This window comes from Stegostoma tigrinum, chromosome 9, assembly GCF_030684315.1.
Source record: "Stegostoma tigrinum isolate sSteTig4 chromosome 9, sSteTig4.hap1, whole genome shotgun sequence".
NCBI classification, from domain to species: domain Eukaryota; kingdom Metazoa; phylum Chordata; class Chondrichthyes; order Orectolobiformes; family Stegostomatidae; genus Stegostoma; species Stegostoma tigrinum.
The window spans coordinates 39038857-39062657 of NC_081362.1; the positions used below are offsets into that span (position 1 = coordinate 39038857).

The 23801-nt window shown below is 42.1% G+C and overlaps 1 protein-coding gene across 4 annotated transcripts in view; it reads left to right on the plus strand.

Moving 5' to 3' along the window:
* LOC125454879 (ribosomal protein S6 kinase alpha-2) overlaps positions 1–23801 on the plus strand; it is a 427165-nt gene that overhangs the window by 318103 nt on the left and 85261 nt on the right. For all 4 annotated transcript variants that reach the window (XR_009446145.1, XR_009446144.1, XR_007248111.2 and 1 more), the window contains 3 exons: positions 2466–2554; positions 14375–14439; positions 21449–21551. Coding sequence is in view for 1 of the 4 variants with exons in the window: in XM_059648491.1 (XP_059504474.1) it covers positions 2466–2554; positions 14375–14439; positions 21449–21551 (257 nt within the window). In the remaining 3 variants the exon portion in view is untranslated. The remainder of the gene's footprint in view (positions 1–2465; positions 2555–14374; positions 14440–21448; positions 21552–23801) is intronic.

Here is a 23801-nt window from a genome sequence, read left to right on the forward strand (position 1 = left end):
TTTGAGTATTTCCATCATTTTCTCTTTTTAAAATAAAGAATAAAGGCCCAGTTTGTTTAATCTCTCCTACTAGAACAATTCTCATCCCAAGGTCAAAAATCACACAACACCAGGTTATAGTCCAACAGATGAAAGAGCAAGACTCCGAAAGCTTGTGTTTTCAAATCAACCTGTTGGACTGTAACTTGGTGTTGTGTGATTTTTGACCTTGTCCACACCAGTCCAACACTAGCACCTCCACATCGCTTTTCATCCCAGGAATTAGTGCTGTGAAGTTTTTGTCATTGGCCATCTGAGGTCTGTGTTTATGTCCTTCCTTGGCTACAGAGACCGAAATTGTGCACAATATTCTATGAATAGTTTCACAAATGGTACGTATATTTGCAACATTATTTCCTTACTGTTAAACTCTGCCACGTTACAATAAAAGCTGACATGCCATTTGTCATTCTAATTGCTTGATATACCTGGGTGTTAACTTTCTTGTACAAGGATCCTAAACTATGAATACAAATATATATTAGTCTTGCCTTTTCAAAGGATATCCTTTTGTCTCCTTGCTGCCAAATTTCTCTTTCATCCTGTATTTACTCTATTTGCCACCTTGTCACCCATTCATGTATGTGTCCCTTTGCAACCTTTTTGTGTTCTTCTCACACTTTAGTCTCCCATCAAATTTTGCATCATCAACAAATGTAGATACATTATACTCAATTACCTTCTTTAAATCATTGCAATGAATAGTAAATAGCTGATAATCAGAATTGATCCAGGAGGTACCTTATTAGGCACATTTTGCTTTTATTCTCATTTTACAGCATGTCAACCAATTCTAATCCAAACTAAAATATTAACACAAACTGAAGTAAATTTTGGATGGTACACTTAACCAATGCTTTTTGAAAATCAAAATATGTTATTTGCACTAATAGCCCTTGTCTTATTTGACAAAATGATTTCCCATTCAGGAATATCTGTGCTGACTTATCTGAATCACAAAAGCATCCATCAACCCTTTACTTTCAGTAGCTTAAATATTTTGGATTGAATTCACCATATTCTATTGGATCCTATGAACTTTTAAGTTTTTGACCAGTTCTCTTGTAGGATCTTGTCATCTAACCTTTCTGAAATCTGTTTTTACAGTAGCAAATTTATCATCCTGCTCTTTACTCTGGGCTGTTATGTTGCCTCTTTAATCTATTTCATCAAGTTAATTAGACACAATTTTCTGTTAATAAATCTGTGCTAACCATCCTTAATTAATCCATGCCCCTCTAAGTAACAATTCATATGTTTCTCATGATTTTTTCAATAATTTGCCTATCACCAGGTTTCAACTAACGGGTTTGTAATTGCTCAGTTTACCTCTTCCGTCCTTTATATAATGATAAAACATTAGTGGCCCTCCAGTCTTCTGGTATTACATGGCCAGTGCCAGAATTAGAAAAAGATGGCCAGAATCTCTGCTATTTCTTCCTTCAGTTCCGTTAGAATACTAGGACCATTCAGCTGACGTAAGTGGTGAACCTAATTTCAAGCATCACATACTCTTTGCTTTCTCAACAATCGGCAAATTTCTGACTTTTATTTCGAGTTTCACTTCTATTCCTTCAGAATCTACACTCAGATTCTCTCTGCCTTGCAGATCTGGCTTTAACTCTGTCCAATAGATCTGGGAAAGTTCCCTGCCAAAATATTTGTCACGATTCAGCTGGGTCTAAGTCACTAAGCTGCAATGGATCCTATGCTTTGAATGTATTAATTAACACTGTCTCATTACACAAGACTAGATTTTAAAAAGCCTGTTACCTCATTGTTTCTCTCATGAACATTTCATCTAACTACAGTTGCCAATTTAGTTCATCCAATCTATGTGAACATTAAAGTTTTTCCATAATTTGTATTGTTAAGTGCTCCTCTAATTTTTTTCATTTGTTCTCTTTCGAACCCTGCAACTAATATTAGCAGTGAGACAGCTATAAACTATTCCCACCAGGTTTCTCTCCTCTTTTTCCCCCGAACTGCACTAGTATAGTGCAAGCCAGGAAGGTCCTAAATTTCATATTTTGTCAGTTTTATCCAGGGTGCAGTGGGTCTATGACAATTTTATTTAACATTGTTAGACTAGAGAGATAAGAAGTATCAAGCAGAGTTTCCATTCCTGATCACTATCCAATGACCTCTGCTGGGAAATCCATTTACAGGTGTAGGATGAAGAAAAGGATAGGTTTGCATTCAGGTGGACTGCCTATTCTGGTTGTCCAGTAGCATTAAATTCAACCTTGCAACCAATTAGTAGAAGTATCAGCTTTCAGCTTGGCGCAATACGCTCATTTAAGGAGAAGAGGTGAAAGTCAGAATTAACATAATCTGTGGGACAAGAGAATAGATTATTTCAAAATACTTTTAAATAACTTTTGTCTATTTTGTTCATTGATATTTGCTGTCTGTGTATCTTCTAGAGCTAAACTGGGAATGCCACAATTCTTAAGCCCAGAAGCCCAAAGCCTTTTGCGAGCACTCTTCAAGAGGAATCCTTGCAACAGATTAGGTAGTTATGTTTTACAATTTTGAGGAAAATTGGATGAACTGAAAATTGGATAAGTGTTCTCACTAAATTAAACAATCATTTTTATCCAATTTTAATCTGTGTTTTCTTGAGAAATTCAATTCATTCGTTCACAGGTAATAATGCAAAGATCAGCTGTTACATCAGGGAGAATATGACAAGAATAAACAGATATACTTCAAGATACTTGTGATTTTTAACTTTCCCAATTTCAAAAGTCTTTTTCTTTAGCTGTAATTGAAAAAAAACAAACAACGCACTTCTGATTTTCCATCATTGAAAGAGGGACATGTTTTGAAGTCCAATTTGCTTGTTTCACTCTTCATATATGTTTTCTCCAGTGCTGAGTGATTTTACAGGAGATATTGGTTCAACATTTTCATCATATACTCTGCAAAGAAAGAAAAGTAACCATCATTATGAAATTTCTGATTTTTGACAAAATTAATGCAATATTATAGCCAAATGATTTTTTAAGCTTTTTTTTAAAAACGTCTACTGATTTGTCCCATAAAGATGCAGAAAAACATCTCAATGCTCAGAAGTCAATGATCAGTAGGTATGCCATTCTCCCAGTTTTGATTGTTATCTTCAGTTCATTTTAATGTAGCTACTTTATCATGGAGTGTATCATTTGAATTTATCATTTTTTTGTAATTCTGAATTATATCAAAGCTTTTTAATTCTCCATAAACAATATCAAAAGAGCAGGCTGGTTTTGACATCTCACTGCAAAAAGAAACGTAGTTGAGCATATGATGAAAGCTATGTCATTTTAGCTCAAATCTTCCAATGAGGATTGGAAACCCTTATTTTTGATCCAGATCAAATGAAAGAAAGCACAGTTACATTCCAAGAAGTTCTCCACTCAAACTCTGGGTCCAATGAAACAGTCTAATGCAGTCCAGGATTCTCCACATTGAGCAGTGAAATGGATTTGATGTTTAAACCACTGGCAGCATCTTGTGGGTGGATGAAAATGTTAACGTGGCAAATGGGTGGGGAGTAGGGTGGTAGGTGGGTTGAATAGCATACCAGGGTGGGTAATGAGCTAGGTTGACAGTGGGTGAGGGGCTAGTGTAGCAACTGATTGAGGAATAGACTGTCAGGTGACAGAACAGGATGGTGACTGGGTGAAGGTTTGCAGTGCCAGGTGGGTGAAGGGATAAGGTTGGCAAGAGGGTTATGGGGTAACATTAAAGTTAGATGGAGGATTGAGGTGGTTGGCAGGTGAAGGGGTATGGTCATGTATATGAGTAAGTGATTAGAATAAGTAATTGAGGAGGCAAGTTGGTGGTGGGAGATGGAAGCAGTGGAGGGAATCTCGGGGATTAGGGGTGGTAATTAGCAAGAGATTTCAGATCCCTGGAGAATCAGAGGGAGTCAGGTGCAGGTGTTGGGGTGGTTTACTAAAGCAGGGTTTCGTGGTGAGACTGTGGATCTGTTTAATGGGTCTTATAGGGATCTGAGTGGTGTGTTCTATGGCTGTGTAGGTAACATTCCAGGTTGCAGGCTACAGGGATGCTTTATGAATGGGGACCTGCATGCAGCTCTAGGTTAGACTAGGCTGCAATGCATACAACATCTCTATTATTTCCCAGCCTAATGTGTGTTAAATAGTGTGGATGTGGATGAGTTTGTCAGTGATGTCTAGGGCAGGGAGATGAAGCGCAAGCACAGTGCAAACACATGAGGATGACAAGGGATTAGATCCCTTGTAAATTTGTGCCCTGCACAGTGTATAGATGTGTGTATGACATTTTCCTGTAAAGGCCCTCACGTCAATGAATCTGCAGCCCCATGTCCCAAAGTCGAATCACCTACCTTTACCACCTAAATGTGGTCAGAGCCAACTTCTTCTCCATTGCACACTTCAAATTTCTAGCATGATGGAAGGTGACAGTGAGTTAAAATGTACCTCAACTTGCAACTTCCAGCCTCTGCTGCTGTGTGTTGGTGAGCTAAACATCCAATGCCCTGCCTTGTAGCCCATCCCATAAACCTCAGAGGTTTCACATCACCTGGGGTACTACCGAACCTATCTACGTGACTTTCCACTTTCCCACCTCCCCCATCCGGGCCCCTGGCACATGAGATGATCAAGGCAGGTGTGGCTGTACAGCCAGGGTATGCCTGAATGTGGACAAACTCTATGCCTACGCGACCCTCTTCCTATATATGCATCACTGTATCACCATGCTTCCCCTCACTTCTTCTTGCCCCCTCATTTGTCAATACATTCCCTCTTCACAACTGTCAACCCCTTTGCCGAGGCCTACAATCCCCGGTGCTGAAGAATAGTTTGTTAAATCTCCTTCCCTTTGCAGTGGCTAACCTTGCCTGCCTCACTTGACATACCCACCCAGACAGTCCCAGACAAGAACGGCCTTGACCTCGACTGGAGGCCCTCCATTTCTCTGATAACAAAGTGTGAAGCTGGATGAACACAGCAGGCCAAGCAGCATCTCAGGAGCACAAAAGCTGACGTTTCGGGCCTAGACCCTTCAGCAGAGACCCTTCAGCTCTGATGAAGGGTCTAGGCCCGAAACGTCAGCTTTTGTGCTCCTGAGATGCTGCTTGGCCTGCTGTGTTCATCCAGCTTCACACTTTGTTATCTTGGATTCTCCAGCATCTGCAGTTCCCATTATCTCTGATACAATTTTAACGACCCTCCATTTCTCTGTCTGGATGAGCCCTACCTGTCAGACTGGCTGCAATGTAGACTTGACCAACAACCTGGACTGCAGAAGCACGGACCCCCTCATTGAGATCACCTTGACTGGATGCTTAGCTGTGGCTAATCCCTGGACTCACATGGACAGACTGCCGTTGACTTACTGAACCAGAACCCTCTGACCTCTGGCTCCCACCTTGGATTTCAGTGAGGACCAGTCCCCTAAGACTTTGAGATGCGAATGCTTGATGTACAAGTAGTGTGTTTGTGAGTAAGCTGGTGGCACGTTCTGCAGTTATGAGGTTAATGTAATATGGTGCTCTACAGTAAGATGACTGTCTCCCTTCTTGACTGAGAACCGTTGTGCAGCAAGGCAGGCTGCTAATTGGCAATGCAAGGATGCTGCGAGCATGCAGGTAGGCACGAAGTGAGTGAGTGCTAAGAGAGAAAACAAGAATCCCTGAATTCAGTCTGTGGGCTGAGTGCAGGCCCCTATTAACAAATAATTCCCAATATAGCCTGCAATGCTACCTTCACAGCCATAGGCCACATTGCTCAGATCCCTATACGATCTATTAAATAGTTCCCTCTGTTTCAGCACTAAACCTTGCTTTAATCCACCACCCCAACACATGCATGTAACCCACTCTGATGCTCCATGGATCTGAAACCCCTAACCACAGGGAGAATCCCAATGCATTTTATACATATATTAAGAGCAAAGGGTTGCTGGGGAAAGGGTAAGTCCACTCAAGGACAAAGAAAGAAATTTAAGTGTGGAGCAAGAGGAAATGGGTGAGGTCCTTATTGAGAACTTTGTGTCAATATAACCACGGAGAAGGACATGAATGATGGTAAATTAGGGAGGAGTATGTTGATATTAAGAAAGGAGGTATTGCGTGTCTTAAAATATGTTAAGGTAGATAAATCCCCATGAGGACTTATGATGTGATCTATCCCAGAATACTGAAGGAGCCAAGGGAGAAGATTGGTGGTGCCTTGACAGAGATACTTGTATCCTCTTTAGCCAAATGTGAAGCCTCAGAGAACTGGCAAATAGTTAATGTTGTTCCTCTCTTTAAGAGGGGAGGGATATCCACAAAATTATAGGCGGGTGAGCCTTACACCAGTGATATGAAAATGATTGGCGATTATTTTTTGAGATAGGACTTGCTCCCATTTGCAGAAGAATGGATATTCAACATGGCTTTATGTGGGGAAGGTCTTGTCTCACAAAGCTGATTGAGCTTTTTGAAGAAGTGACAAAGGCAATTGATGAGGGTAGAGCAATGGATGATGTCTACATGGATTTTATTAAAGCATTTGACAAGGTTCTTCATGGTAGACTGGTCTAGAAGATTAAGCCTCATGGGATTCATAATGACTTAGAAAGTTGATACAAAACTAGCATGGTCATAGAAGACAGCGGGTAGTTGTGGAGGTGTGTTTAACTGCCTGGAGGCCTGTGACCAGTGGTGTTCCGCAAGGATCAATGCTGGGACCCTTATTGTTCACAGATATTTAAGTGATTTGGCTGAAAATGTGGGTGATCTGATAAGTAAGTTTTCAGACAAGACAAAAATTGGTGGAGATATGAATAATGAGGAAGGTTATCATAGGATATACCAGGATATGGACCAGTTAGAAAGTTGGGTGGATAAAAGGCAGGTGGAGTTTAATTGGGACAAGTGAGAGATGGTGCATCTTGCGAGGTCAAAAGCAAGAGAAAAGTATACGCTAAATGGCAGAAACAAAAACAGAAACAGAAATTATTGGAAAAACAGCAGATATTGCAAGACTGCTGAGTTTTTCTAGCAATTTCCATTTTTGTTTTTATTTCTGATATCCAGGATCTGCAGTTCTCTTGTTTTTTTTGTTTCACTAAATACCAGAACTGTTAGGAGCATTGATTTACAAAGAGAGTGGTAACTTAAATGGTTAAGTTGGTAAAGAAACTGTACAGCATGCTTGCCTTCATTGGTTGAGATATTAAGTATAAAATCGGAAAGTCATGTTCCAGCTGTATAGAACTTTAGTTAGGCCACATTTGACATATTCTGTGCACTTGTGGTCACAAAACTATAAAGCAGATGTGGAGGCTTTGGCAAGAGGGGAAAAGAGGTTTCCCAGGATGTTGCCTAAATTGGAATGTATTAGCTATAAGGAGAGGTTGATAAACTTGGAATGTTTTCATTAGAGCATCGGAGGGCAAGGAGTGACCTGATTGAAAAATATGAAATTAAGAGAGACTTGGATAGGATGGATAATCTGAGTCTTTTTCCAAAGATGGAAATGTCAAATACTAGTGGGCATAAGTTTAAGAGAGAGGGAGAAGTTTAAGAAAGTTTTTTAACACAGAAGAATGTGTTGCCAGGGGAGGTGGTAGACATAAATATGGTAGTAATACTTAAAAGGCACTTATACAGACACTTGAAAGGCAAGGAATAGAGGTATACAAACCATGCAGAGGCAAATGAGATTAATTTAGAATGGCATCACGGTCAGCACAGACTTGACGGGCCATAACACCTGTTCCTGAGCTGTTCTGTTTGATGTTCAATGAGTGCCAAAGTGTCAGCAGCTCCCATAGTCCCGTACATGCCTTGTTCCTCTTGCATCCCGATGAAACTGGAGGCTGTCACCACAGACATCTGTCCATGGTGCATTGTGAGGAGCCTAATGATCGGCAACAACCATACCCTACTCTGCTCTGTTATAGACTGTTCTCTCCTGCAATCAGAGAAAGAGTGGAATTACAAGGTGTACAGCTGGATGAACACAGCAGGCCAAGCAGCATCAGAGGAGGAGGAAAGCTGACATTTCGGGTCTAGACCCTTCTTCAGAAATGGGGGAGGCGAAGGGGGTTCAGCAATAAATAGGGAGCAAGGGGGTGGCAGGCAGAAGATGGATAGAAGAGAACATAGGTGGAGAGGAGACAGACAAGTCAAAGAGGTGATGATGCGTTGGATCCGGAGGTTGGTGGGTTGGTACGTGAGGATGAGGGGGATTCTGTTTTGGTTGTTATTGCAGGGAGGGAGTTTGAGGGATGAGTAGCGGAAATGCAGGAGACACGGTCAAGGTCGTTCTCGACCACTGAAGTGGGGATGTTGCGGTCCTTGAAAAACGAGGATATCTGAGACGTACGGAAGTTGTAATGCCGCATTCTGGGAGCAGATGCGGCAGAGACGAAGGAATTGGGAATAGGGGGTGGCATTTTTGCAAGAAGGTGGGCAGGAGGAGGTGTATTCTAGGTAGCTGTGGGAGTCGGTGGGCTTGAAATGGATATCAGTTTCCAGGTGGTTTCCAGAGATGGAAACAGAGGGGTCCCGGAAGGAGAGAGCGGTATCAGAGATGGTCCAGGTGAACTTAAGGTTGGGATGGAAGGTTTTGGTAAACTGGATGAACTGTTTGAGCTCCTTGTGGGAGCACGAGGCAGCGCCGATACCGTCATCAATGTAACGGAAGAAGAGGTGGGGTTTAGGGCCATTGTAGGTACAGAAGAGGGATTGTTCCACATAACCTACAAAGAGACAGGCATAGCTTGGGCCCATGCGAGTACCCATGGCCACTCCCTTTGTCTGTAGGAAGTGGGAGGAATTGAAAGAGAAGTTGTTGAGGGTGAGGACGAGTTCAGCTAAGTGGATGAGAGTGTCAGTGGAGGGGGACTGGTTGGGCCTGCAGGACAGAAAGAAGCAGAGGGCCTTTAGGCCATCTTCAAGAGGAATGCAGGTAGATAGGAACTGGACGGCGATGGTAAAGGAGGTGTTGGGGACCGGGAATTGGAAGTTCTGGAGGAGGTGGAAGGCATGGGTGGTGTCACGGATGTAGGTGCTGAGTTCCTTGACCAAGGGGGAGAAAATGGAGTCCAGATAGGTGGAGATAGGTTTGGTGGGGCAGGAGCAGGTGGAGACAATGGGTCGACCAGGTTTGCGGGTTTTCGGAAGGAGATAGAAGTGGGCAGTGCAGAGTTGGGGAACGATGAGGTTGGAGGCTGTGAATGAGAGGTCACCTGAGGTGGTGAGGTTGTGGATGGTTTGGGAGATGATGGTTTGGTGTTCGGGGGTGGGGCCATGATCAAGGGGGCAGTAGGAGGAGGTGTCGGAGAGTTGACGCCTGGCCTTGGTGATGTAGAGGTCAGTGCACCATACCACAACTGCGCCTCCCTTGTCTGCAGGTTTAATGGTGAGGTTGGGATTGGAACAGAGGGAGCAGAGGTCTGAACATTCTGCGGGGGAGAGCTTGGAGTGGGTGAGAGGGGTGAAGAGATTGAGGTGATTGATGTTTGGATGGCAGTTGACGATGAAGAGATCGAGGGATGTCCAGGAGGAGGGGGTGTGTTGCAGGCGCGGGATAAAGGTTCAATAGAGGGAGGGTTAGGCTTACAGTTAAAGAAGTAAGCGCAGAGGTGGAGGTGGTGGAAAAACTGCTCAATGTCCAAACGTAACCGGTATTCGTTAATGTGTGGGTGGAGGGGGAACAAAGGTGAGCCCTTTGCTGAGGACTGAACGTTCGTCCTCAGTAAGGGAGAGGTCTAGGGGGATGGTGACGACCTGGCAGGGCTGGATGCTGTTGTCTCCTTTGGAGCTGCTGGCTGTGGAGGCGATGGGTGGAGCAACGTTGACGTTGGTGGTGGGCTGTGCGGTGTCGGCTCTGGGCGGAGTTGCATCGGCTTTGGCGGTGGGCGGAGTTGCGTCAGCATCGGTGATGGGCGGAGTGGGGTAGGTGGCAGCAGCGGTGATGGTTGGTGCGTCCTCAGTGTCTGTGGTGTTAGGCTCAGAAATGGAGGCGGTGGCATCAGCAGCGGCATTGATGGTGTTCGCTGTCCCGGAAGCAGTGTACCCGGTGGCGGAGGATAAGACATCATCTGTGGGTGCTCCAACAATGGCCACAGTGGCTACAGCTTCAAAATCTCCCCTCCCCTACCGCATCCCAAAACCAGCCCAGCTCGTCCCCACCTCCCTAATCTGTCCTTTCTCCAACCAATCCCATCCTCCCACCTCAAGCCCCACCCCTATCTCCTACCTACTAACCTCATCCTGCCCCCTTGACCTGTCCGTCCTCCCTGGACTGACCAATCTCCTCCCTATCACCCCACCTACACTCACCTTTACCTGCTCCATCTCCACCTCTTTGACCTGTCTCATGCCTCTCTACCTATCTTCTCCTCTATCCATCTTCTATCCACCTCCCCTCTCTCCCTATTTATTTCAGAACCTGCTTCCCCTCCCCCATTTCTGAAGAAGGGTCTAGGCCAAAATTTTAGCTTCCCTGCTCCTCTGATGCTGCTTGGCCTCCTGTGTTCATCCAGCTCTATACCTTGTTATCTCAGATCTTCCAGCATCTGCAGTTCCTACAATCTCAGAGAAAGAGTGGGATTGAGTAAGAAAAGATTGGATGGCATCCTATGAATGAAGCTGGAAAGCTGGAAGAAAGGTGGTATGATGTTCCAACATAGTGAGAAGGCAGGTAAAGGCCATGCAAAGGTAGTGATGTGGGAGGTTATGGCATCGAGAATGAGTGAAGATGTTATAGGCAGTAATGAGAATAGCAAAGTATGAGCCTTAGGAATTGGTGGGTGCTGTAGCAGCGATACAGGGGTGAGTGTGAGGTAGCAGAAATTAGAATATAGTACATACACTGGCACAGTGGAAGAAGTCATTGGCCTTCTTGTGTCACTGCTAGCCGTATCTTGGCACTGTGGAGAGCGCTGACTGCGGTGCTGACCTTAGACAAAGCTGACACTATCTGGTGGTGTGACCTCCTTTGCCGTCCCTTCCACAAGAACTTCCAGGCCCTCATTGTATAACCAAAGTGCCATCTTCCTATTCTCAGATATCTTCAGAATCTGTCTGTCAATGAGCTGGGCAAGTTTGAAATGCCAGTGCTTATCCAGATGCACAGTAGCCTTTTAAAGATGGTGTAGTGCAAGGGATGCCAGTCTTTCAAATGATGTCTGCTGAGAGGCCAGTTCTTCTGGATGGACATCCCAGTGGGAGGAGAGGTGAACTCAATAAAACCATTGAGAAAACACACTTGGCCTTGCAACGAAAATCCCTCCAAAAAATTGACACAACTCAGATTGAGCTAAAATATTGAAAGATTCAATCCATTGTTACTCAGGGTTTAAAACAGGATTCAATTCTCTCATTTTTTTGATAATAATTAAGCTAAGTCAGTCAGACACTCAAAACTTTTTCAGAGCGTTTCAGATGCTGAGGGGTTGCCAGTCAGAATTTTAATTTTCCAAGCAATTCTGAAGGAGTTAACTGCACTGGGTTTTCTACTTAGTCTGTAATGACATCTTCCAACTAGAAGAGCTGGGTGAGATTTTTTTTCATTGATTCATTCACAGGTTTGTGAACATCACTGGCTGAGTCAACATTTATTGCCCAATGCTAGGTGCCCTGGAGAAGATGAGTTGTAGACAGAGTACTGTCAGGAAGGGAGGCTCAGGATTTCAACCCAGCAGCAGTGAAGGAATGTCAATACTGTTCCAAGTCAGGATGGTGTCTTTGGAGAGAACTTGCAGGTCATAGTGTTCTCACTATTTTTGTATCACTTAACCCTCTAAAGATTGTGCGTTTTGTTTGCTGATGAAAGAATCTTTGAAGTTGATGTAGCACATCTTGTAGGTGGTACATACTGCTGCCACTGTGCATCTGTTGTGAAGAATTTTTAAGGTGGTAGACGGGGTACCAATCATTTGGGTTAGATGAGCTGAGTGTGGTTTGAGGACACCTGCATCAGACTCCTGCTCACTGAGTACAGCTCTGCCTTCAACATCTTATCCCCTTCAGACTGATCTCAAAATTCTCTGACCTTGGCCTTGGCTCCATCCTCTGCAACTGGATCCTCCGCTTTCTGACCCATAGGCTGCAATCAGTGAAGATAGGTAACTGCAACTCTTCCACAATAAAACTCAACACTGGAGCCCCCAAAGAAGTGTCCTCAGCCCCCTACTATACACCCTGTGCACTCACAACTGTATTTCCAAATTCCAAACAAACGGCGTCTACAAGTTTGCTGATGACACCACAATAGTTGCGACGATGGATGTCTCACAATGTCGAGTCAAAGTACAGAAGGGAAATCAAGGACTTAGTGATGCGGCACAATGAGAGCAATCTCTCTCTCAATATAGGCAAAACTAAAGAACTGATCATCGATTTCAGAAAGAAAGGAGGAGAACATGCTCCCATCTACATCAACGGAACTGAGGTTGAGAGGGTGGAGAGCTTCAAGTTCTTCCGTGAAGATAGCTGAAAGCCTGTCCTGGACTTCCGATGTAGATGTGACAATCAAGAAGGCACAATAATGCCTCTCCCTCCTCAGGCGACTCAGGAAATTTGACATATCCGTAAGGACCCTCACTGGCTTCTCCAGATACAACATAGAAAGCATATTGTCCAGGTGCGTAGCATTCTGGTGTGGCAACTGCTCTGCCCAGGATGGTAAGAAGCTACAGAAGGTGGAGTGCACAGCCTAGACCATCACGGAAGCCAATCTTCCATCCATTGGACCCCATTGACACAGTTTGCTGTCGCAAAAAGGCTGCCTACATTATCAAAGGCCCATCACACTCCAGTAATGATCTATAACCTCTTCCATTAGGCAGAAGATACAGAAACCTGAACACATGCACCAGCAGGTTCAGGAACAGCTTCTTCCCGGTTATTATTAGACTGACGAATGGACTCTCTAGCCTCAAATAATGCTGATCTTGCTAACATTGATCATGCCTAGCACATGCCCTGTGCAATGTAACCTGTATTCCTCTGTCTAAGTCTTTTTACAACCTCTGATCTGTGTATCCGTGCTTACTATGATCTGCCTGTACAACACTTTTCACTGTACTTCGGTACTCATGACAATAAATCAATTGATCAGTCAACCGTACTATCCAGGCAAGTGGAGAGCTTTCCATCACACTCCTGATGTGTACCTTGTAGATCGTGAACAGATTTTGGTGATCCAGGAATTGAAAGAGGCTATTCGGCCCATCATGTCTGCACTGGCTGAATAAACTAGCCACTCATTCCAATCCCAGTTTCCAACAGCTGTGTCCAAAACAATATCTTATATGATGCCACTGTTGCATTCCAATTCTTGTGTTCAATATGTTACCCAATGAAGGGAAAATATCCCGCCTATCTACCTATCCTTCAGGGACCTGGAGCCATGCACTCCAAGGTTATTCAACTTCCTCTACTGTTCTCAACACTGTCCCATTTATTGTGTATTCCTTTGCTTTTCTAGACCTCCCCAAATGTACAGCCTCACACTTCTCTAGATTGAATTATATTTAACACTTTTCTGTTCACTCCACCAAATAGGTAATATTTTGCTACTGTCAACCACCATTCCCTTCACTATTAGCTACCCAGCCAATTTTTGTGGTTCTGCAAATTGCCTGATCATGTGAATCCCTACACTCTGTACTGGCCAAAGTATTTACATGATTGATCCAGTTCAGTTTTGTATCAAAGGTAACATCCAGCATATTAATTGGGAATTCAATGATGGTAATATCATTAAATATCAAGGTAAGCTGTTTAAATTCTCTTTTGTTGGAGACGATCATTGCTTGGTTCTTGTGAAACATAAATGTCATTTACCACCTGTCAACTCAAACGTTAAAGTTGTCCAGGATTTGTTGCATTTGGTTATGGATTATTTCAGAAGCTAAGGAGCCACAACTGAAACGTTGGTGTAATCATCAACAAACTGCTACTTTTGATTTTATGTTGGAGGGAAGGTTAATGAAGCAACTGAAATTGGACCTAGACCATTACCCTAAGGAAATTCTGCAATGATATCCTCCAATGGAGATGATTGACCTTCAGTAACCATAATGTCTTCCTTTGTAGGAAGTAGAGAAATTTCCCCTTGATCCTCATTGATTCCTGTTTAGCTTGGGCTCCTTGATGCTACACATGTTCAAATGCCACTGTGATGTTAGGGGCAGTCGCTGTCAACATACCTCATGTTTATACAATCTATAGAACTGAGAGTAGCAAATTCCATTTGCTGCACTGTGTACAATTATAGATCAGATTCAAGGGTTTTTAAGAAGAAGTGACAGTTCAGAAGCACTGATTTCTTTGTTTATATTTTTATTTTATTTAAAGGTGCTGGACCTGATGGAGTTGAGGACATAAAACGACACAGCTTCTTTGGAACTACAGACTGGAATGTAAGTGTAGCACTTAAATTCTGAAATTCACTGGTTTGAATTTTTAAACTGTTAATATGACTTCTTGTTAGCGAATATGACCCTCTGCTGCTAATCAGCTTCTTTTCAATTAGTGATGTAGAATTTCACCCTTACTCCTTATCCCCTCCCGCCACCCTATCTTCTGCGTAAAAACCAACATTTTCATAGCTACTGTCGGTTCTGAGGAAGGATCACTGGACACAAAATCTTAACTCTGATTTCTCGACATAGATGCTGCCAGACCTGATGAACTTTACCAGCAATTTCTGTTTTTGGTTCTGATTCCTAGCATCCACAGTTCTTTAGGTTTTTATGTAAAGTTCCCCTGTCAGTTATACAGGGTTACATTGTAGTGTGATTGGCTTTTATCTCTTTAAGCTGTCTAAGATACCCCAGAATGCTTTCAATAATTGGAAAGTCACCGATTGGACTGCATTGGAAAATGATGTGGCTTTAAAAAATCACTTAACATTTCCAGTTAAGATTTTTCCATGCAAGTGTAAAGATAATTATGAGGAAAGTAATGACTTAGCTGGCACAAAGTTGCAAAATTTTGAAAAGCATCTATTTCTTGCACACATGCCAAGTACAATTTTCTATGAACAATATTAGTACAATTTTAAATGTACACTGTCAGTGCTTCCATGAATATTTTACAAGCTGTTTTTGTACTTTGAGAGTGTTAATAATTATTATTGGTACCCTAAATGATTATTTATATAACAGTAATTTCAGTGACGGCTTATAAGTTCATTTTTAGCGTTTTCGGTGTGACACCAACAAAACCCATCAGAGGTGGTGGCACAGTGGTAAGTAGTCAGAAGAAATTGCCCTGGCGTCCTCAACGTTGCTTTAAGACATCACAAAGTCTCATGGCATCATGTCAAGCATGAGCAAGGAAAAAAATCTAATGACTAACATGACCCTCCCTCAGTTAATGAATCATTTCTCCTTCATATTGAGCAACAGCATCCAGTGACATGTGTGTAACATCATTGGATTGAACTGCATGAGCCAAGTGTGGTTGGAACTGCATTCATCCAGGCAAGTGGAGAGTACTCCATCAGTTCTGAGGAAGGGTCACCGGACCCGAAATGTTAACTCTGTTTGCTCCTCCACAGACGTTGCCAGACCTGCTGAGCTTTTTCAGCAACTTTGATTTCATGTTCCATCACACTCCTAACTTATACCTTGTAGACAGTGAACAGGCTTTTGGGGGAGGGGGGGGTGCGGGGGGCAGTGGGGTCAGGAGATGAAAGATGCTACTCAGCTCATCATGCCTGCACTGGTTGAATAAATGAGCCATTCCAGAGTTCAAATCCCAAAATGGCACATAGTGAAATTTTAATTCAATACAAATCTGGAATTAAAAGTTACCCTAGTGGCAACTGTCTAATCATTGTCATGGAAACTCATTCATTCACTAATGCCATTTAGCGAAGTGAATCAGCCATCCCTATTTGGTCTGGCTTACAAGTGACTCCAGATCCACAGCAGGGAGTAAATGCTGGTACAACCAGTGATGCCCACATGTCATGAACAAATAATAAAGGAAAATTCAAAAGCACTGATGGTAGAAGGGCACCGAATATGCTTAGGGAAGACCTTCAATGTCCATGACAAAGAGTGGTTCATTCACATCTCCATTGACTGAATTGGCCAAATCCTGAAGAATATATATGGTAGATTGGTCCTGTAGCAGGTGAGGGAAAAACCTTCTCAATCTTATCCTCACTGGTCAGAGATACATCTGTATGTAATATTATTGGTAGAACTGAGCACCACCCTGTCCTTGCAGAGACTAAGACCATAAGACCATAAGACATAGGAGTGGAAGTAAGGCCATTCAGTCCATCGAGTCCACCAGTTCTGTCTTTACCTCCATGTTGTTGGGTGGCACTACCAACATGCTAAATGGATAGATTTTGAACAAATCAAGCAACTCTAAATTTGGCATCCATCAGGCACTGGACACAATCAGCTGCAGAATTGCATTTAATTAATATCCAAACCCACAGGAGCAATGCCAGGCAGGACTAAAAGTGAAATGTCAACATGGTAAAGTGCAAACAAAGCACTACTTGCGTTCCTAGCAGTGGAGGCAGTATGAGGCTAAGTGATTTCTAAAACCAACAGATCCTATCAGAAGTCTTCAATTCTGTCACATCCAGTCACTAATAGTAGTGGACAACTTAACCAGAAGGGACATGTTGGTGATCCTTCTCAGCCTCCCCCTGAGCTCCACAGCATCACAGATGCCAGACTTCAGCCAATTTGATTCACTCCATGTAATAAATGGCGAAGGTGCTGGATAGTGCACAGACTATGGTACTATTTTGTATTCATTTTATTGTTGCCATAATTTTGTAATCTTCACCATTGGTAGGTTCCAGAGGATTTGAAGCGGCAAATATGACACTCTTATTTAAGAAAGAATGTAAGAACATTTATAGTAATTACAGGCTGATCATTTTAATATCGTGGGTAAGATTTTTTACAAACAATGATCAAAGGTACATGAGTACAGATTTAGCTTGGTTCAAGTTAATTAAGGAGAGCTGGCATGGAATTGTAACAGCCAGATTGTGTTTAACAAATTTAATTGAATTTTTGTGATGAAATAACAGAGAAGAGTGATGAAGGGAATGCTGCTGTCTATATGGAGTCTAAAAAAAACTTTGACAAAATATCACACAAAGTCTGGTTTACTAAATAAAGGTCCATAGAATAGGAATGTCAGTTTCAACTCAGGGGAAAAACAAGGACAGAATACAGAGTCATAGTGAATGGTGATTTTTCAGACTGGAGAATGTTGGTGATGTTCTCCAAAGCTTAGTGCCAGAACCTCTGCTACTTTTATTACATATTACGGGTTGGATATTATGGTTTTGTGACTATGCACACATTGCATTGAGGTTTTTGGAGGGATTTCCACTGTGTGGCTAAGAAAGGTTTCTCAGCTAATCCTACCAAACTCATTTCATTAACTACCTATCCTACCCCATGGTATCCCTCATGCCTGATTCCAGCCCCGTTGTACTAATCACCGTTCCCTCAACAACTTGCCACTCAGTGGATATCCAGAATTCACTCATATCCTGTGCCATTTTTAAAAGCCCGTTCTGCACCCAGACAGTGCGTCTACCCTGCAAGGTTTCTGACATTTGTCCCAGATTTAGCAAATTTAAGGGCAATCATCACCTTGCTTTGTAGACAGTCTGCTGGAGGTATTACTGGACAGGCTATTGCAGAGGTAGGACTTCATCTTCCGTCAGAAGCAGCAATGGAGGCCACAACACTTGACCATGAACATGCTGGCTTGGTCTGAGTTTACCCAAGTTAAAGGACTCTTTGCCATCTGAAGAAATGACCAAGACTGTCAGTGACCTCAGTTCTGCCAGCTTAAGTGCCCACCATCTTCTCTCCAATGCCTCACATACTCTGTATCTCCACTAGTATACCCACCTCCCACCAACACTCATGTTGTACCAATCTCACAACTGCCTGCAACATCTCCCCTTACTCACTATAACATACCCCAAACTCACTGTGCCCTCTGTGCTGCCTAATGACTCACTCAGGACACCTCCCCACCTGCAATAACAACAAAAGCTGTACCAGAGATAATGGGAACTGCAGATGCTGGAGATTCCAAGATGATAAGCTGTACCATTGACTTTCATCCCCCTTAATACCTGCCTCTTTCTCATTCCAGGAGGAAAGAAATACCAAAGAGGGCAGAAAGACTGCTGATCAATAGATGACATTTGGCTCCTCACCCATAAGTGGACTCTGATTGCCCCATGTAACTGACTGACTGTGTTCAAGCCCTTGTTCTGATATTGGAGCCTACCCTTGACTTACTGTGACAGGACCACCTGATTGGAGACTTTCCCCTTTGACTAACAGAAGGTCTGCTGACAACCACATCAAGCATTCTACCTTTGTGTTTGAGCTAATTGGCAAAGCAAGACGGAAGTAATATACACCTGGTATCTCTGGCTGAGGGGAAAAGCACACAAATGTAAGGCAAGACATCATAAGGCAGGGATACTGAGAGATTCCAGGTAGTATCAGAGTGAGCGAGTGTTATGACAAGGAATAAAGAGCATGTAGATGCAGCTTAGTCTAATCCATCAGCAGATATCTGTCCCTGAGCACAAAGTGCCCTAGCTGCAGATTAGATGATAGTTACCACTGCAGCAGAGATGCGGCAGTGAAATGCAAAATCTTCTTGGAAGTGGATTGAGATGTACCATCAAAGTTATTAGAATCTGGCGCATATTGGATGCCAATGTGCATGGACGTGAGAGGCAGTGCCTGGTTCTCATGGAGCCCTCTGAAGATGCTGATGCCCAAGTCAAAAATTGAGGTTCTTCAAAGCAAGCAGTGAACTGAATTCACCAGGGACCCAAGATAACAAAGTGTGAAGCTGGATGAACACAGCAGGCCAAGCAGCATCTCAGGAGCACAAAAGCTGACGTTTCGGGCCTAGACCCTACTAGGCCCGAAACGTCAGCTTTAGTGCTCCTGAGATGCTGCTTGGCCTGCTGTGTTCATCCAGGTTCAAACTTTGTTATCTTGGTTCTCTAGCATCTGCAGTCCCCATTATCTCTGATCACCAGGGACCCACACTATATTTTTCAGGATGATTTTTTTTGACATAGAACTAATTGGTAGGTTTTGTTAGATATGACATTGGATTTTAATGAGGTATGTTGCATAATTAATGAGGCGTTTAACAAGCAATAATATCCAAACCTGCTTACTTGGCACCTGCCGCTGCCTAGTGTGAAACTCGCCAAGCCACTTGTGAACAGCATAAAAGATAGCATGAATTACTCTCAATGTCGAAATGGGCCTTGCCAGGTTTTTCATCTGATTCTGAAACAAATCCTGCTATAGCCCATATTGTTCAGACCTCTAAATATTCCACTGAATGACTTGGATAAAGGAATAAAGTAAATTTTAAAATTTGCTGATGATGCCAGATTGGACAATCACTTAGGATAATACCAATTTATTACAACAAGACATTGATAGGCTGGCAAAATTAGCAGAGAGTTGGCAAATAGAGGTCAATACAGGGAATTGTTAATTTAGGCAGGAGCTATAGAGGTAGGCCAAACATAACTTGGTGGCGTGATGCAGTGCATCTTACAATTGACACAGCAGCCTGATTGATGTCGCAATGAACGAGGGAATGATCGGTAGATGGGGTGTCAATCAATTAGGCTAGTTCTAAGCTTTTTACGTGTTGGTGGAACAGCATTCATTTGGGAATTTCGAAATTGCCATCTGAAGAAATGACCAACACTGTCAGTGACCTCAGTTCTGCCAGCTTAAGTGCCCACCAACTTCTCTCCAATGCCTCATACACTCTGTATCTCCACTAGTATACCCACATTCCACCAACACTCATGTTGTACCAATCTCACAACTGCCTGCAACATCTTCCCTTACTCACTATAACCTACCCCAAACTCACTGTGCCCTCTGTGCTGCCTAGTGACTCACTCAGGACACCTCCCCACCTGCACTAACAACAACAGCTACATTCTTGATTTATGTCTCATGCATGATGGAAAGATATTGGAGGCTCAGAAGCTATTCCACTAGCTGCAGAGTACCAGACCTCCAAACCTGAGTGTTGTCCAAGCCTTCTTCAATCTGGGCACAAAATGTTATCTTATTTGAAAGAGTCACAAATACAGCACTGCAATCATTGGTAAATATCCCACCTTCTTACCTTAGAGAGAAGGTAACAATAAAGGTGATTAAGAATAAATATCAGCCCTGATGAACTCCTGCAGACATACCCTGGAGCTGAGCTAATTGCCCTCTTAAAAAGGAGAGCTATTTTCCTTTGTTCTAGGTAGGACACCAGTGGAATATTTGATTACGATTTCCAATAGCTTCTTTGATGTCAAATCTGGTCAAATGTTTTCATTTCAAGGACAATTGCTGTTATCTCAGCTCTGGGATTTAACTGTTCTATCCATTTCTGGACCTGGGCTATAATAGTGTCTAGAGCTGGAAATATGGCAAAAGAATGCTTGGGGAATATGGTCAAAGCTATTGGCTGAATGCGCAAAAAGAAGTGTAAGCAGATTTTCCTTTCGATAAAGGAAAGCTTTAAAATTGCAATAAAACTGGAAGATAACTTAGAATTCTGAGTATTTGTCAAAAGCACATTTAAAGCAAGAATGGCACAATACTATATCATTCCTGTGATCAGGCACAACTCCAATAAATAGACATGATGATAAGAGTACAATAAAAATAGTCATTTTTTCATTTGAACAATGCCTCCGTTCTGGTCTTATGTTTAGAATACTACAAATAAGAAAATCCTTTGAGAAGTAAAGCAAATTAAGTGCCAACCTGTTGCAACTGATAGAAACAATAGAAATGTTTTGATTAGATCTGCGTATTACAGAACAGAATTATATCCTGAAAAAAGAGAGACTGTTCCATTGGGGCCACACTCCAAACACAGAAGTAAAGCAAGTCATCAAAATAAAAGCACCTCAAGATTGCCATAATTTTATCCTTTACAGAGTCTATCATTTATTTCAAGACCGCAGTGTTTATTTTGAAGTTTTGTTCCTTTCAGAGCGCAGATGTGCCAATTCAATTAAATGAATGAAATCATAGTGAACATGGCATTAATACTGGATCCGACATTATCTTACTCCATTGTGATACTGCACTAGTTAACTTTCTGCAAAAAACAGTAAATATTCAACACAAGATAAAGTAAGGAGAATAATTTTATACCATAACTTGCCACAAAAGATGAAAATTTAGGTTTCTCTATGTACTATTTTACTGCAGTGGTAAGTGTACACTTAATGAGTCAGCAGGTATGTTAAAATAGTACAGAGAAAATTTAATGTTAAATCATTAACCAGTGCACTAGGATTGGAGAAAACTAAAATTTAGCTTATTTAATTCTAAGTCACTGAAATATATTCTTTCTCAACAGAAGCTATACAGGAAAGAAATTACACCTCCATTTAAACCAGCTGTGGGGAGACCAGAGGATACGTTTCACTTTGACCCTGAATTCACATCAAAGACACCAATTGGTGAGTAGTCCCTTTTATAATTTTTTTTTTGAATTACTCAATTAACTTCGTGCATTAAACTTGGAATAATTTTGAAGTTATCTGATTGTGTAAAATACATAATAGGGAACCAGAACAGCTTCAATCTGCTGGGCAGGACTGTGTCATCAATTTTGGTTAATGCTAGTTTTTAGTTAATCCAAAAGTTTATGCTATTCGAAGCATTTAGTTTATTCAAAGATGCATTTATAGATGGTAATGATTTTGTTTTGTGGACGCCCAAAACATTTGATACTCATGTAAATATTACTGGAATAGGAATGTGTTATTTATGCAAATGTATAATTTTTTAAAAAATTCATGGGTTATGGGTGTCATCAGGAAGCCAGAATTCAATGCCTATCCTAAATCACTCTTGAACTGAATGACTTACTAGTTCTTTTCCAATGGCAGCTAAGAGTCAATCACATTACAGTGAGTCTGGAGATAGTAGGAATTGCAGATGCTGGACAATCTAAGATAACAAGGTGTAGAGTTGGATGAACACAGCAGGCCAAGCAGCATCAGAGGAGCAGGAAAGCTGACATTTCGGGTCTAGATCCTTCTTCAAATAATAAAGGGTTTGAAGAAGGGCCTAGACCCGAAGTGTTTAGACCCTTCTTCAGATAATATAGGGTCTGAAAAAGTGTCTCGACCCGAAACATCAGCTTTCCTGCTCCCCTGATGCTGCTTGGCCTGCTGTGTTCATCCAGGTCTACACCTTGTTATCACAGTGAGTCTGGAGTTGAACATTGGCCAGACTCAATAAGGACAATGGATTTCCTTCTCTAAAGTATATGTGAAGCAGATGGTTTTAATGATAGTTGATAATAGTTGCGCACTTGCCATTACAGCGACTAATTTTCAATTCTTAAATTACTAATTTAATTTCAATTCCATCAGCCAATATGATGGGGTTTGAATCCATGACCCAAAGTATTAACCTCAGTCTCTAGATTACTGGTACAATGACATTACTGTGAAGCCATTTTTTATGTGAAACAGGACCTCAGAATTCCTGTTTGTTTAGTGGATAGACCTGCATGGAAAAATTGATAGTGAAATTTACACAAGACATCTGCAATCACTGGAGTTGTATCTCATCATACACTGTCACCTTAATTCTATTCCACGTATGCATGATTAGTCATTCCTTCAACAGGAATCATTGGAATATACATTAATCTACAGAAAGACTCCAAGCTTGATTCTTGCCCCAAAGCAACATGTTCTCCAGAGCATTTTCCACAAGAACCAAAGTTCATATATTCCAGTTATCTCAGACTGGATTCTGTCATTGAGCTATCTGGTGGAAAAAAACGAACAGCAAAAATAATTTAGCAAGTTGTCACTTAGATTAACTTCAGATTATTAGGCTTGCTCTCCCTGATGCCTATTTCCAAACTTATTAACATGATTTTCAAATGTAATATACTATGTCAAGTTTGTGGACACTGTTTTTAGTTTTAAAAAGCTATTAAAACATTTTACTGACGATGTTACAGGTGTTAATTGGGTTCATGTAGCATGAGTATCTTTTAAGGCAATAAATAATCAAGGACTGATTGAAAGTGGAATCTAAGATCTGCGCAGATGCTTTCAATGAAGTGTGAGCAGTACTCTATTATGGTGAAGGGCTTTGTGTGCATGTGGTGAACAACCACCAAAAACTTTCAGAGTGATAGCTAGATGATGCACATTCACATGCCCTACTGATTTGATGCCTGTGCTCCTACATTCAAGCTCCACACTCCATTCAGTGTTTTCCCCTCACACTGCTGAACATAGCAATAAACATGGGGACGAAGTTACCACTAGCAGTTTTTCTCAATTACTTCAGTCAAGTTGCTGATCTATTTTTTTTTGGCCTGTGATGCAATCATGTGCAACTTTAGAGCTTTCCTAAACTTGACAAAAATATCAATATCCAACAGGGAGCATTCTGGCTGGGTGTTTAGTACTGTTGAATTGGGTGGCATAGTGGCTCAGTGGTTAGCACTGCTGCCTCACAGTGCCATGGATCCAGGTTTGATTCTAGGTTTGGGTGACTGTGTGGCATTCACACGTGCTCCCTGCACCAACAATCTAAAGATTTGTAGGTTAGGTGACTTGGCCATATTGAATTGCCCATACTGTCCAGGGATGTGTAGGCTAGATGGATTGGCCATGGGAAATGCAGGGTTACGGGGATAAAGTTGAGGATGGAACTGGGTGGGATGTTCTTCTGAGGGT